Genomic DNA, 15,000 nt, shown 5'->3' on the forward strand with positions numbered 1-15,000 from the left:
ATTGTACAGCTCCTCTCACCTACAGTATATGCTTCCACCGCGCAGAGAGCAGTTTCGTCTGTCCCTTCCTTGTTCCCCCGTCGCACAACCAACCAGGAAACAGGCTTACATGAAATTGTATTTCGTTTATGATTCTGCGCATATAAAATATATGTAGCCATTCAGATATCTTAGTTAAATCAATATCGTTCATGTGAAGTAGTTTGTTTATGCTTATTTGTTGAAATGATGAAAATCACTATGGTGAATAATTACCACCCATGCTGTTGGACAGTTGAAGGCTGGATTTTACGCGGGGAGGAGGGAGGCAAAGTCAGCCACATACCGGTATGGTGGCGGTGCTCGATCGCTAACCGCGACAAATGCAGTCAACGATGGAGAGGGCCGTCGGGATCGGGGCTCGAACCCACAACACACTGTTAGGCTTACACTCAGCCTAAGCGCCGGGACCCGCTGCGCAACGGCCCATGCTTCGGGTAACATTTTTGTGCAATCATCCTCTTTTGACGACTGGTGATGACTGTAGCGTAAAACAATAGAATTAGAAACACAAGTAAACACCGCAAATGTTCCTGTGTGCTCCAGCTAGACGGGGTCAGCAGAACTCAGCACAAGGTGTAAAGCTATTTCTGGTCCACTCTGTTCTCCCGACCCGATCGACTGCTTTGGGGCGTCGGCGGGGGTGTCACGGTGGCTGACCGGCCCGTCGTGCCGACGTGACTGTGAGCTGTTGTTGGGGGGGACCTTGCGTGGCTTCCGCACAGCGGCTGCAAGCTAGGGGCACATTTTTGTCAATACCACTCAACTTAGCATGTCACTTCTAATAATGCTTGGCTCGTTTTCGAGGGCACCACGGACGGTGCTCTGTGCTCAAGACTTCACGGAAGGGTGCACATGATACAGTATACACAAACTGGCGAGTGCTTTCACCCGTGCAAGATAGCGAGCAGAACTGACTTGGCGGCTACAGTATGCATGCATCAATTCAGAGATACAGTATATGGAAAGTGAGGTGTATAGCGATGCTCACAGCTGGCAAAAAAAGGTAGCAACATGTGTGCAAGCCAAAGCCAAACATACACACACTCACGAAGGCACGTCCATGCACGTACGCATGCACACACACACACGTACACACACAATGTGTGCAGGGGTGGAGCTCAGAACTATGCAGGCAGAGCATCCAAGGATATTGGGCAAACTGCATTACAAAGCGGGGTTTACTGTGCAGGGATATAAGGGTACATTAATTTGAGGTAGGCTGGGAAACTGTCACTTTTTAATGTATTCCCTACTTTCTCCACGTACTGTAGCATTGCACTCTCTCTTTCTCTATCTCTCTACCTCTCTCTCTCTCTCTCTCTCTCTCTCTCTCTCCCTCTCTTTTCCTCCAACGGGGGAATTCACTGTCACTAACAGTATTTGTCTGACCTCAGGTGCGGCAGAAACAAACACATTCTCCATCTTAAATGTCCATTCCCTTAATTCATGTGATCACTCTATGTCCCTCTCTGTCTCTCTCTCTGTCTGTCTGTCTGTCTGTCTGTCTGTCTGTCTGTCTGTCTGTCTGTCTGTCTGTCTGTCTGTCTGTCTGTCTCTCTCTCTCTCTCGATCGACACACATACACATACACGCACGCGCACACACACACACACACACACACACACACACACACACACACACACACACACACACACACACACACACACACACACACACACACACACACACACACACACACACACACACACACACACACACACACACAAATCTTTTTCCATTCCTGTCTTTGACAGATATACTGCACAATCGGGATACAGGCATGAAATAGGAGAGACAGCTGGAAAGCAAGTGTCTTTTTATGCGACACAGAATCAATGTGAACTGTGTTTATGGAATGAGAGAATGACTGCTTTAACAACACTCTTCCTCTCCCCCCCCCCTCTCTCTCTCTCTCCCTCCCTCCCTCCCTCCCCCCCTCCGTCCCCGTTCCCTGTGTTTTTGCAGTGCAGTTCAACTTGATTCCTGTGGGGCTCCGGATAGTGGCCATCCAGAGCACAAAGACAGGGCTCTACGTCGCTATGAACAGCGAGGGCTACCTCTACACCTCGGTAACCTGACACTTCTGTTGTTGTTTTCATGTCAGGGACCCCCGAATTGACACTTATTGGCCCGCAGACCCCCATTTGAAAAGATATGCCAGGGACCCCAATAGGGAAGATTTCTACGGCTCTAGCAGTGATTCTCAACCATTTAGGCTATTTAGACTACGGACCCCAATTTATATAGTAAAATCAATGTTAATTTAACTCTGAAACAAATGGACCCCTTGGTTCCATTTGTACACTCTCTGAGTTACAGACCCATAAGGGTCCATTTGGTTCCTATCTATGATTTAGCTGGGGACCCTCTGGAACTCCCCCGGACCCCACTTTGAGAACCAATGGTGTAATGGCTGCAGTCCTTACCTTATAGACCTCTGTAAACCAGTGGTTTTCAACCAGTGGTCCTTGAGGGGGTTCCAGGTGGTCCCCCCAAATGGACCCTTCTAGATCTTTGACTCTTGAGAGCGTAAAATGAAACCAAATAGACCGGGATCGGGGCTCGAACCCACGACACACTGTTAGGCTACACTGAGCCTAAGCGCCGGGACCCATAAGGGGTCCAGTTGGTTTCATTGTACGCTCTCAAGAGTTGAATTATTGTTAAACATCTGCCCTACATTTCTTAATTTACAAGAAGTCTACTCAATTCGAGATTATAGAAGAATTGTTATTTTCAGTTATCTTTGCTACAGTACCACATCAATACAGCATGGACTTGTGGACAAAATGATTACAATGATTGCCAATGATTACAAAATATTCAACGTTTTGGGTCTGAGAGGCTAAATCTCATCAAATGGTGGCCCGTGGCTCAAATTCGGGATAAATAATGGACCTTGAGAGGTTGAAAACCACCGCCATAGAGCTCTGAGTAGACCCTGGGTACTGAACATGGCAACATGCCACCACCTCCAGTTGAAACACTATATCATCCTATATACGGTGCTTGTAACTAGCTTTGTTTGTGTTCTCATTTAGCTGACGTAGATGATGATAAAAGAGGCCCGCTAGTTATTTGGATGCAATCTGCAGTTTCAGCGAAAAAAAAATCTCCCAATTTAATTGTCATGTCAATAAATTCCTCCTAGTCGTCACCGCTATTGTGCCCTTCTGCCTCACCTACCAGCGAGGAGCCCCCAATGTCCTAGTCCTCCCTCCCGTACATTCCTCACTCACAGATGTTGCCCCTGTCTGTTAGAGGTCTCCCTCAAAGGGGCCTTTCTGTGTGGAGTTTGCATGTTCTCCCCGTGTCTCCTAGGGTTGATACCCTCACAAAAACATGCAGTAATCCTGGTCTCAATAATGCCTCCCCCTGGCCAGCCGGGGCGCTTGATGGAGGGGAAAGGAACTGGTTGGAATAACTTGTTCCTTCCACACGCTACGTCCATCCCGGGGAAATCCCCCCTGTCAGGTGAAAAGAAACAGCTTGGACTACTCATGCATTGAAGGAAGCATGAGGCCAGTCCGTTGTCTCCCCAGGCGCGGCAGAGGGAGAGCAGAGCCTAGGATTACATAGGCAATTGGCACTGGGTGAAAATGGGTTGCAAAATCGTGGGATAATTAAAAAAATCAAACCTCGGTTCGAAGTGGAGCGGTGAATTTGAGCAGCTGTACCCTATGTGAGTGAGTGAGTGAGTGTAAACTGTGCCTGTGAGTGAGTGGTGAGTGTGCCTGGCCTGCACAAAACAGCGCCCCTCCTTTAACTAGTGTGTTGTGTGTGGCCACTCAAGGTATTGCCAGGCTACGGACATGGCCAGCCAGCCACCCAGCCAGCCACCCAGCCACCCAGCCAGCCACCCACCCACATACCCACGGACATACCTGTTCATTGGGAGCGCTTTCACCGCTCCAAAAAAAAAAAGAGGTCTCCCTCAAAGGCCTGCTTCCCTCCCCTCTCTTGAACACGGCCAGTGGTGTTCATATAGGCGCTTTCCCAAACCAGATGCACCATGTGGAGTCGAACCCTTGCACTCTGCAGTGCTGGGCAGGCCCTGGCAGGCCCTCTGCCATCCATTACCCAAGCACTCTTTTAGCAGTTTCAACAAACATAAATGTTGACTTTGATTTCATGGGTACCTTATTATATTATATACGAGATTAGTTTATTGTAGAATAAGAATAAGTCTATCCCCCAGAGGAAATGCAGTTGATAATATAATTGCTTATACAGAAAAACAATTCTACCACTGCCGCTTTGCTCTCCCATGGTGTTATATCCATGTGCGTTGCACGAAAGAAAAAAAGTCAACCCCATTATCTTCGCTGGCGCGCGACATAAACAGTATCACACTTCATTGCACAGTGTGTGTTGGAGCAGGTGCTTGCTCAGCACAAAGGGCTCTGCTTCAATAGCGTGTCAGTAACAGTAACAGTGGTTCCATACAGACTCACATGCACTCAATGGAACGACGACGCATGGATATAGTGTGTCTTATATCCGCTACACGTGTTGTTGATGAATGATGTGTGTACACTACAGAGTATGTGATGTATCTGTGTGTGCATCAGGCACGTGCGATCAAAGGGGGCTTGAGCGCCTGCCCTACCTGTCTGTAAAAAGTGCCCTATCCAGACCATGAATGCAGTTTTCACTATGGTGAAAGAAGTGCAAATGGCTTCGTTCCATGCCATATCTGAAGGCAGCATTCAAGAGAATTGCCTTGTCCAAACTCTCCTGAACTCGAATCCAGCATCTTATGTTGAAAGAATTGCCCTCTCTGTGTAGAAATACATGCCATACGCCACATCTCAGTATTCACTTGATTATGCTTAGTTTAGTGTGGTATCAAGTAGCCGACTTCCAAGCTCACAACGTGTCACAGCGTGACGCATTGTGAGCTTGGAGGTTGGCTATTTGCTATATTGCTATATTTTCACCAAAAGGCCTTTTTAGAAATTTCAGCCCTTGCCTCTCTAACATTCTCTGCACGTTCCTGGTGTGCGTGTTGACGTGCCTGTGGGAATTTCTAAATACACTTTTAATGGATGGTGTCGGGGCATTCCACATATTGATGGCAGAGAATGAGAACTTTCACATTGATCTGCAATCCACTATTAGGCCAACCGCAGCTGACCAATATGTTGCAACTTCATTGGTCATTTCTGACTCTGTGACTGACTCTGCAATTCAGAAACAAAGGCGTTTATGGGGCTGGCCCATGTGGTCTAGCCACAAATGTATTATGCAGCCAGAAGAATCACTCATGCACACACGCACATGCATGCACACACGCAAGCACCCACCCACACGCACGCACGCACGCACACACACAGTTTCACATCCTCATCATCCTTCATTGTTGCACTCAGGAGTGAATTCCTTTGACTTTCCAATACATCTGTTTGCATCATTCCCTCGTGTGTTTATCTTAGCCTGAATGCTAAACATGAGCTTTAGCTCTAAAATGGAACCTGGCCCCTTATTGCCTCTGGCTCCTCTTTCTGGGATTTATCTTGTTGTTGTGGGTATACATTTTTGAACGCCACAAAACAGTTAAAAACAAAGGGCACATATCTCTCGCATACAAACACACGCATGCATGCATGCGCGCACACACGCATGCACACAAACACACGGACGGAGGCGTAGAGGTTATACTTTCCCGGCCAATCTCCTCCTGACATAAGAAAGGTGACCCATTTTCACAGAAGGAAAGAACCACGGTGAGATAGAGAGAGAGAGAGAGAGAGAGAGAGAAACTTTACAGAGAAAATCCCTCAGAGATGGGGGTGGGGAGGGGGTGTACTCTTTTCCTTCGTCACCTTACACTACCTGCTTCATATTGCTCTGTATGGAGTGCAGCGAGAGAGGAAGGGAAAGTCGGTGGGCGATGCACAGAGAGAGAGAGAGAGAGAGAAGGGGGGAACAGAAATAGAAGGTGGAGACACATGCCCTAGGGGTTGGGAACGGACGAGGAGGGGAGGGGAGGGAGGGAAGGGGGAGGTTAGTGCAGAGCCTCGACATCCTGTTACGCAACCTCGCTCAGCATGTGTCGAGAACAGGGTCTCTTGCGTCAACCCCCCCCCCCCCCCCCCCCGGCCCCCCCACCCCCCCCCCATCCCGCCCCCACCCTCCCTTCCGCAAGGACAAGTGGCTTTTAGCGGAGCAGTCGGAAGTATAAGCATCCATGTATAATGCAGCCCCGTAGCGGCTCGGTGATGCGATGCCGTGCCTACACAGACAGCGGCAGCCAAGTGATTTATGGAATGCACCGCAGGGCGCCGGGTTCAAGAGTCAGGTTCACGGGGTCATCGACAGGTTGAAAAAGGCTTCGCGCCGGTGATTATCGTTGAGGCTGTGTGTAAAAAGTGTGTCTGAAATCATTACAAAGCCTTGTTTTGTTTTATAAATAATGACATGCAGTGCCGCGGTATAAGCTGTGGAATCATTTGGCAGACGGGCTCAGAGGGAGATGGATTTCGTCGTTGTCGGGTGGAAACCTTGTATGTCCAAAACCTTCCCTTTTTTGTTGTTTAAAAAGGATTTTAAATAGTGAAAGCAGATCTACAAGCCCACACCGCCTCACATCGCAAGGCAGTGTGTGCTTGTAGATTGGTTATTTTCACTAGTTTTGTGCGACAGTCTTGTATGGTGAAGCAGGGCTTTGCTTTACAAAAGAACGTACACATTTGAAACTTGGAGATACGAGGTTTCTGCCCGACAGTGACGACTTGCTACAAGATGGGGACAATGGTGGTTTGATCGTGAAAATTGCAGTAATCCATTACAAGACAAGACAAGAAAATACTGCCAAATTAAATGAATACTAAGACCTGATACATATATAGCTGTTAGACTGCATTTTAAGAGAGAAAGGGACTTTTAATGAATTGGAGCCTATTTCTTTTACATTTAAGATAGCTTTGATGTCAGTTTTTGAATGTATTTTATTTTGTAAAATGTAACTGGCCACATAATTCTCTCCTGTCACCAGTCCACTAGAGATATGTTTAACCTAATTTGAATGGGACAGTACGGTAGAAGAATTTCCCAACCAATTAACCACAAAAGTGCACTTATGTTCAAATGAACAAAATAGATTATACAAATCAAATGAATACTGTAGTTCCTCATTCAAAAGCTTTGCTTTCCTTTAGTTGTCAATTAATACAATTCTTTATTGAGTTTATCTGTCTGAAAGCAGTGCTGTTAGGGCACGTACAAACAAAGCCAGAGTTGTACTGTATAACTTCAGTTAAGGTCGGTTCATTGTTTTATTTTCAGAGGAATCTGCAATTACTGCAATTCCACTGTCTGATTAATGTGCACACACGCGCGCACACACACACGCACGCACGCACGCACGCACGCACGCACGCACGCACGCGCGCGCGCGCACACACACACACACACCCACACACACCTTGAAAGGTGTGTGCCGGGCCACTGCAGTGGTCTAGGCCTTTGTTCTTCTCCTAAAAGGAAAAAGAAACACCTGTCTCTCCTTTCTTCTACATGTATTTGTTGCTTGAGAGGGAAAAGTCTTCCAGATGTCTACTCTATACACGTTGACTTGGACAATTTCCAAAACATACTCTCATGCTGGGATTTAAAGGACAACTTTGTTTTTTTACAACAAGGGTTCATATTTTAGATTGTAATTAGAGAAAAGAAAAAGTGAGTGTTAAAATGTTTTCATTTGCTTCGTTCTATTGTTTTATCGTGTTTACCGTGCTAAAATGTGGGCATGCGTACGCGTGGGGGCATGCGTACAAGTGGCTAAATATGTCTCTTTAGATACAATAAGCCTGCAGTTTCTTTAAAGCTATTTACAGTAATACTTCTAGCCATCATAAGTCACATCCAACCATGAAAGGTTGCGTTGTATCTTGAGAATGGGCTTATTCTGTGTAAAATGACATATTTAGCCACTTGTACGCATGCCCCCAACCACCGAAATAAGAATCTCTAAAACAATAGAAAGAAGTAAATGAAATAATTTTAACACTCATCTTTTATATTCTTTAATTACAATCTAAAATATGAACCCTTGTTGTAAAAAACTAAAGTTGTCCGTTAAGGGACTTCAGCATGTTTTGCACAGGGACACGCACGGACGCATAACACACAATGTCTTAATTCCTTGTAGGATAGAATTTGATTCAGTTCACTTCTGTATGCATGTTTCATTCCAGTTCATCCAGGCCCTTGTTTTTCATCTTCCAAATGTTCCATGCAATGTACTTTCAGTACAGGTCATGTGGGGGTGCTAGGGGGGTTCAAGTGGTTAGGATGTAACTGCAGTCACTGGCCCCAGATCTGTCCTTGTTGCCCTGAGATTGGAAGGTCGGGGTTTAATTCCACGGCCGGGTCATTCCAAAGACTATAAAAATGGGACCAAATGCCTAATATCACTGTGTACTGTAGATATGATCTGTAATCTCTGTATGGAGAAAAGAATGCCTCTGGTGATAAAGCTGCCCCATTTTTGCATACTGGGCCCTGATTTTGGTCCCCCACAACTTCAGAGGACGTGAAATCCAATCACAACTGAGCGGTGCCAGACCAAATCCGCTGAGGGCAATAAGGCTAGCCTCGGATTGGATTGGGGTAATGCAAGTCTAGGACATAAGTGTCATGTCTAGGGGGTGTACTTGTACATTATGTCCAGGACGTGCACTTAGTTGTAGCTGCCTCACGCTACGGAAACAGGAGATGGGCTCCTGCCAACATGGCTTCAGAAACTTTGGTTTCCCAAGGCTACTCACTTACACTGGTAATGCTGATTATTGAATACAAAATAGTATTAGTAATCAGTTGATGGGTCTGTGCTCAAAGTGGCCAAAGATATGTGTGAGAGGCCACACACACACACACACACACACACACACACACACACACACACACACACACACACACACACACACACACACACACACACACACACACACACACACACATAAGACAACATGCACGTATGTACACTAACACACCCACGGTAAACGCGCTGTCCCCATCTCCCCTCTTGCCAGAGAACACACTTGAACTCCCAGACACACTACTGTACAAACCTGCAGAGGAGTCCCTGCGAGAGCTGTCAACACGGGGAAAGCACATCACAAGTATTTCGTCTCCCAGCGCTCTTCATCCAGCCACCGCAGTCTGGCAGGCGGGAGGCAGCCAAAAAAACATCCCACCTAAGACCTGCGATGTTTAAGATTCACTCGGCTAGCACTTTTCCCTGCCGCGTTCTTAAAACTCAGACAAGGAGCAGTGGAGAGGCAGAGAGAGAGAGAAGCGGTATAGAGAAGTGGTATACACATTCCAAATTCGTATACCACAAAGATGATTGATGTAACACAAATAACATAACGCCGTTGTCGGGTGGAAACCGTGTTTGTCCAAAACCGTTCGTTCTGTATTCATCATCTAAAATATTTACTTAAACAGCCGATCTACAAGCACACAGATCGGCTGTTTTCACTAGTTTTGTGCGACGGCCTTGTATGATGAAGCAGGGCTTTACTTTGCGAAAGAACGTACACATTTGAAACTTGGAGATACAATGTTTCCCCCGACAACGACGATAACCATATTTGCTGGTTTGCACTCTGTATGCCAGAGTGGTCATTGTGCATAAACGATTTATTTTCTGGCCATGATTTTCTCCATTGATTTAGCACGCAAAATGATATTTCATGTGCACAGTTTTTCGTTCAAGAGAAGGTGGGATTTATATTGAGCGCAAACAAAACAAAGGAATAACATGAACAGTACATGTCATGGTGACTCCGGAGGTAGAGTGGCTGCTTGGGAATCGGAGGGTTCCTGGTTCGAACCCCGGTTCCTCCTGGGTTAGTTTTGAAGTGTTCTTGAGCAAGACCTATACACCTTGCATGGTTGTCTCTACTGCTGTTGTTGTGTGAAAGGGTGAATGTAAAGCACATTGAAAGCACTTTGGGGAGCAAAACGAAACTATATACAGTAAATGCAGTATTTTATAGTAGTGTGTAAGTGGACAGCTTTAAACTTCAGAGACATGTGCACTCACATGACACTGACCCTCATGTACTGTATGTTTTATTCGTGGTGTTCATAATATCGTCTTTGTCGGGTGGAAACCTCATGTGTCCAAAACTGTTACTTTGTTTTCAGTAATCTAATTCAAAAACAGCAAAAGTACCATTATCCACAAGCTGGAAACACGTCGCTTCCCGCTGTGTTTCGCGCTGCGTTACGTGCTGCGTTATGTGCTGCGTTACGTGCTGCGTTTCGAGCTGAATTTTGAGCTGGGTTTTCAGCTTGCGGAGCTGCCACTTTTGATACTTTTTGTGTGTATGATCAAGTAGGTCATTCATTTAATCCCCCCCCCCCCCCCCCAAAAAAAAAAAAAAGTTAAAATATGGAGTCAAGAGGTTTCTGCCTGTCAAAAACGATTCAGTGTGTGTGTGTGTGTGTGTGTGTGTGTGTGTGTGTGTGTGTGTGTGTGTGTGTGTGTGTGTGTGTGTGTGTGTGTGTGTGTGTGTGTGTGTGTGTGTGTGTGTGTGTGTGTGTGCGCGAGCGTGCACGTGACATGTCTCTGCCTTCAAGAAGCGGAGGTTCCTCAGAGGGACACGTTGAGTGACGGGGACGGGCTAATAATAACAAAACAGGTCCCATCATTGTCACTCGACAAGGAGGAGGAGGAGGGCTGGAGACAGAGAACAGAGAGACAGAGACAGAGAGAGAGAGAGAGAGGGAGAGGGAGAGGGAGAAGAAAGAGAAAGAGAGGAAAGGCCTGACAGGCCCAGACGAGTAGTGAACATAACAGCCCCTCAGGGAGCAACAACTCTGCCGCTCATCTTTCTTTCTTTCGACTCAGTTGCTTCCTCTCTCTCTCTCTCTCTCTGTGTCTCTGCCATCTCCCTTCATCCCCCTGCCTCTCAGCTCATACGAGCCTGTCAGTCAGTCTACCCTTCCGTTCCCCGTACGGCCATTTGTGCACGCATCCTCTCTCGTGGATTTGTCTTCTTCTTCTATACGCTCCCTCTCTTTTCTATACCCCTTTAGAAACGCTCGTATAGAGGATGAGGAAGGAAGCTTCAATGCTAGCCTTTGACGTTTATATACAATCCCGGGCCCGGCCCAGCGCTCGTAAAAAATCTCCTCCCGGAGCGTTTAAATTTGACAGTGTCATCGGAGCTGATCTTGAGTATTGATTGTATTGTGTTTCTTCGCCGGCTCCGGGCCTCCGTGGCAGGGTTAGCATCGCTGCGCTGCCGTGTGAACGTATCTCTCCCCCCCCCCCTGTCAACATGCCAGAATAATGGGAACGAATTAATAAGCGCGCTAACAGGCGTCAATGGAAGGCTGCCAGTGCCGCTATAGAGCGAGAGCTTTACTGCAGCCGCGGCAGAGTTGTTGTACGTGTATCCATCTCCCTGTCTCGCGCACGTCTCTGGCGTTGCCGGCGTCCATCCATCTTCGCTTCGCTGTCATCGCTCCCGCCATGTTGCCTTCACCTCTCTGCTACCCCTATAGGTCTATTCCCTCTCTCTCGATCTCCCACGCTCTCCCCCTCTCTCTCTCTCTATCTCCCACGCTCTCCCTCTCTCTCTCTCTCTATCTCCCACACTCTCCCCCTTTCTCTCTCTATCTCTGGCTCACTCTCTGTCCTTCCATCATTTTGTCACTGTTAGTGTCGGGCAAAACCTCATATCTCCACGTTTCAAATGTGTACGTTCTTTCGTCAAGCAAAGTACAGCTTCATCACACAAGACCGTCGCACAAAACTAGTGAAAATACCTGTTTGTAGATCAGCTATTTTCACTATTTTAAATAGTTTTTAAAATAACAAAACATTTAAGGTTTTGGACATACAAGGTTTCCACCTGTCAACAACGATTTGTTTTATGGCCCTCCTCAGTGTCCTTGCGTCTTGGTGTGAGCCAGGCGTAACCGCGAGTGGGACGCTCGCGGCAGGCTGTGTGTTGTAGGCTGACACACACACACACACACACACACACACACACACACACACACACACACACACACACACACACACACTGCTCTGCGGAGGGTTAATGGTGTGGGGGGAAACTCCTCGTCGCGGCTCCATTGTCTGCGGCGCTGGGACTCGCTTACCTGTGGGCACCTCCTGAAAATTGCTTTTCTGATAAAAATAGCGCTTAGCCGCAGACCTGGCCCACTTTATTAGCCCGCGCTGCTCCGGAAAAGCCTCCCGGGTGGACGGAGGGAGGGAGGGTGGAGGTACTGTAGGAAGTGAGTGGAGTAGAGTCGCAGACTCCATGCACCCGCACAAAAAAAAATAGAATCTGAGCTCGAGCTTGTAGCTTGTTTGTTTTCAATTTTTTTTATTGTAACCCATTTTTCACCCAGTGTCAATTGTCTAATCATGAAGTGTGTTACAAAATCATTGTAAACGTCCAAAATAAGACCGTAATTTTCAGCTTGCGGCCCTTTGACTTTTGATATTTTGTGAGTGGCCCCTGAGCCATCTTAAGTTGAGAAGCCCTGGTCTAATGTAATCCTGGGCGCTACACTCCCTCTGCCAACCTGGGGAGAGCAACGGAATGACCTCATGCTTCCTTCAATGCGTCCAAGCTGCTCCTTTTCACCTGACATGGGGGGAGTTTCCCCAGCTGGACATCGGCTAGGGAAACTCCTGTGACAGCGCGAGGAAGGAACACGTTATTCCAACCAATTCCATTCCCCTCCATCAAGCGCCCCTGCTGGCCAGGGGGAGGCAGTATAGAGACACTGATTACTGCATGTTTTTTATGAGGGTACCTACCCTAGGAGAGGATGTTTTCACCATTTTTTAAATAGGGCTTAAGTTGTTAATTCAATCATGTATTTTTCTATGTTTGGGTCCCACAGGTACATTCCTAGAAAGACAATATTTGTCTTTCAAATGTAGTGGAGTGAAAGATTCCAAAACACAAATACTCAAGTGAAGGATGCTCAAAACATTTACTTAAGTTGGTGGTGGCGTCACCGAAAACGCTGCTCCCTCATTGGCTAAAGGCCCTGCCTTTGTACTGTCAGACGGATACAGACAGCACCGAACACAGTACTTGTGCACTCTGCTGGCGCAAGTAATAAGAACATTATAATGGTGCATAAAAAAGAAAATCTAAAATGAGTACAGACATATTGATGGCCCCTGCTCACAATGTGTAGCAACCTGACTTGTTGTTAGCTTGTAGATCGGTTATTCAGACACATGCATGTATTTAATTCAGCCTAACCAGAAGCAGGGATGAAAACTATTATCCACAAATGACATACAGTACAGTATCAAAAGCAGAGGCATGCATGGCTTTACCTCAGGGGTCTTTATAGGGGGTCAATAAGCAATCCTACTGTTTGAATGCTGTACAGACGAACACTTGGAGCAAAAATAATGATTCTTTTCAACTTCGACTTTCGACTTTCTCTGGTGGGAGTCGACTTGTGTAATGAAGTCGACTCAGTCGACTTTTTCGTTAATGCCCTAGTAGACTATTTCTTTTTTTTTTTTTTGCGTATCCCTATAAGTATATTTTGATGCCAATGCTATTCCACTCTTAGTCAAGTAAGAGGGGAGGTGGGCTGAGGGAGGAAAAGAATACAGAGGGGAAGAAGCAGAGGAAATGAGGGAGGTGATTGAAACAAATGAAGTTGCAATCGAGGAGAGAGAGAGGGTCATGCACCTCACATTCTGCATGTCTCTCGCCCACATACCTGGTAGTAGGGATGGTTATTGTTTGGATTTTTATGAGTCCGGTTCCGGTTCTGCTTATCGGAACGGTTCCCTATTTCTGTTACAAAATGCTTTCGATTTTACAGAAAAACATAATTTGTTTACTTTTAATTTATGTAAATTTTATGTTTTATTTTTAAAATGCCGTTTTAATGTGCAAATGAATCATATTTCAATGTCTTCGTGGATGCCCTCTTATTCTGAAGAGATTAAGAGATCGACCACCGTCTGGAATCTAATCGTCTTATTAGTGCTAGCGCAACATAGCTTATTCTGAAGAGCCACTGGACGTCTTATATTTGCCAGCTTAGAATTGACAAAAGAAACAGCTCTGCGAGTGAGAGAGAGAGAGAGAGAGAGAGCTGAGCTCGCAACATAGCCCAGAGAGACACAGGGATCGGAGACCGTAACAGAAACACTGTTGCCGTACAATCTTTCATATGAATGCCACGCTGTCTTAAATGTTTCATCTCCATCTCACGTCTCTCTGTGGCTGGGCAGGGCTCAGCTACTGGCGGCTGGGCTGCTAATGTTGCTAGCATTGCTGCCAGTCAGTGTTGTTGTTGACTCGAAACGCAACACGCTGCGGTTGTGTGTGTGAGTGCGCACTTGTGTGTGTGTCTGTGTGTTTGGAGGAATACAATTTCATGTTAGTTCCTGACATAGAGATAGTCAAATACACGTACATCTTTGAAGATATACATGTAATCACGAAACCTTTATTTGACCGCCGGATAGCATGTCTTTTTGTTTTAGTCACGCATCTAGGAACCGATAGGCGGTACCGAAATTGATTATTATTTGTGGGTACCCAGGAACCGTCATTTCCTTATCGATTCCTGCTCGGTACTGAATTTCGGTACCCATTCCTACCTGGTAGCAATAGAAAATAACTTTATTACCAACTATAACTCTCTCTCTCTCTCTCTCTCTCTCTCGCACACGCACACACACACACACACACACACACACACACACACGCACGCACGCGTGCGCGCACACACACACACTGAGCCAGGGATAAACAATGTGACAGCAGCATGCGGGCAGACTTAACTGGGCCAGGCAGGCTTTCTTTGATACCTGGGAGCAGGAGAAATGGCCGAGCGAGCCAGCCCCCCTCTCCTCTCCCTCTCCCTCTGAACAGCCACAGCAGAGGAAAGTTGGGCAAAGTTAAAGTGGGCCCTGCCAGATGACATTGTGGGTTTACA

General features: G+C 46.6%; 1 protein-coding gene across 1 annotated transcript in view; it reads left to right on the forward strand.

Annotated features, from left to right (window-relative positions):
- Positions 1–15,000, forward strand: part of fgf11a (fibroblast growth factor 11a) — a gene marked incomplete at both ends in the record, with an annotated part of 201,074 nt that overhangs the window by 153,957 nt on the left and 32,117 nt on the right. The window contains one exon of the mRNA XM_080741966.1: positions 2,008–2,111. Within this exon, the coding sequence (XP_080598092.1) occupies positions 2,008–2,111 (104 nt within the window). The remainder of the gene's footprint in view (positions 1–2,007; positions 2,112–15,000) is intronic.

The sequence above is a fragment of the Nannobrachium achirus genome (assembly GCF_963921795.1).
Source record: "Nannobrachium achirus genome assembly, chromosome: 14".
Taxonomy (NCBI): Eukaryota; Metazoa; Chordata; class Actinopteri; order Myctophiformes; family Myctophidae; genus Nannobrachium; species Nannobrachium achirus.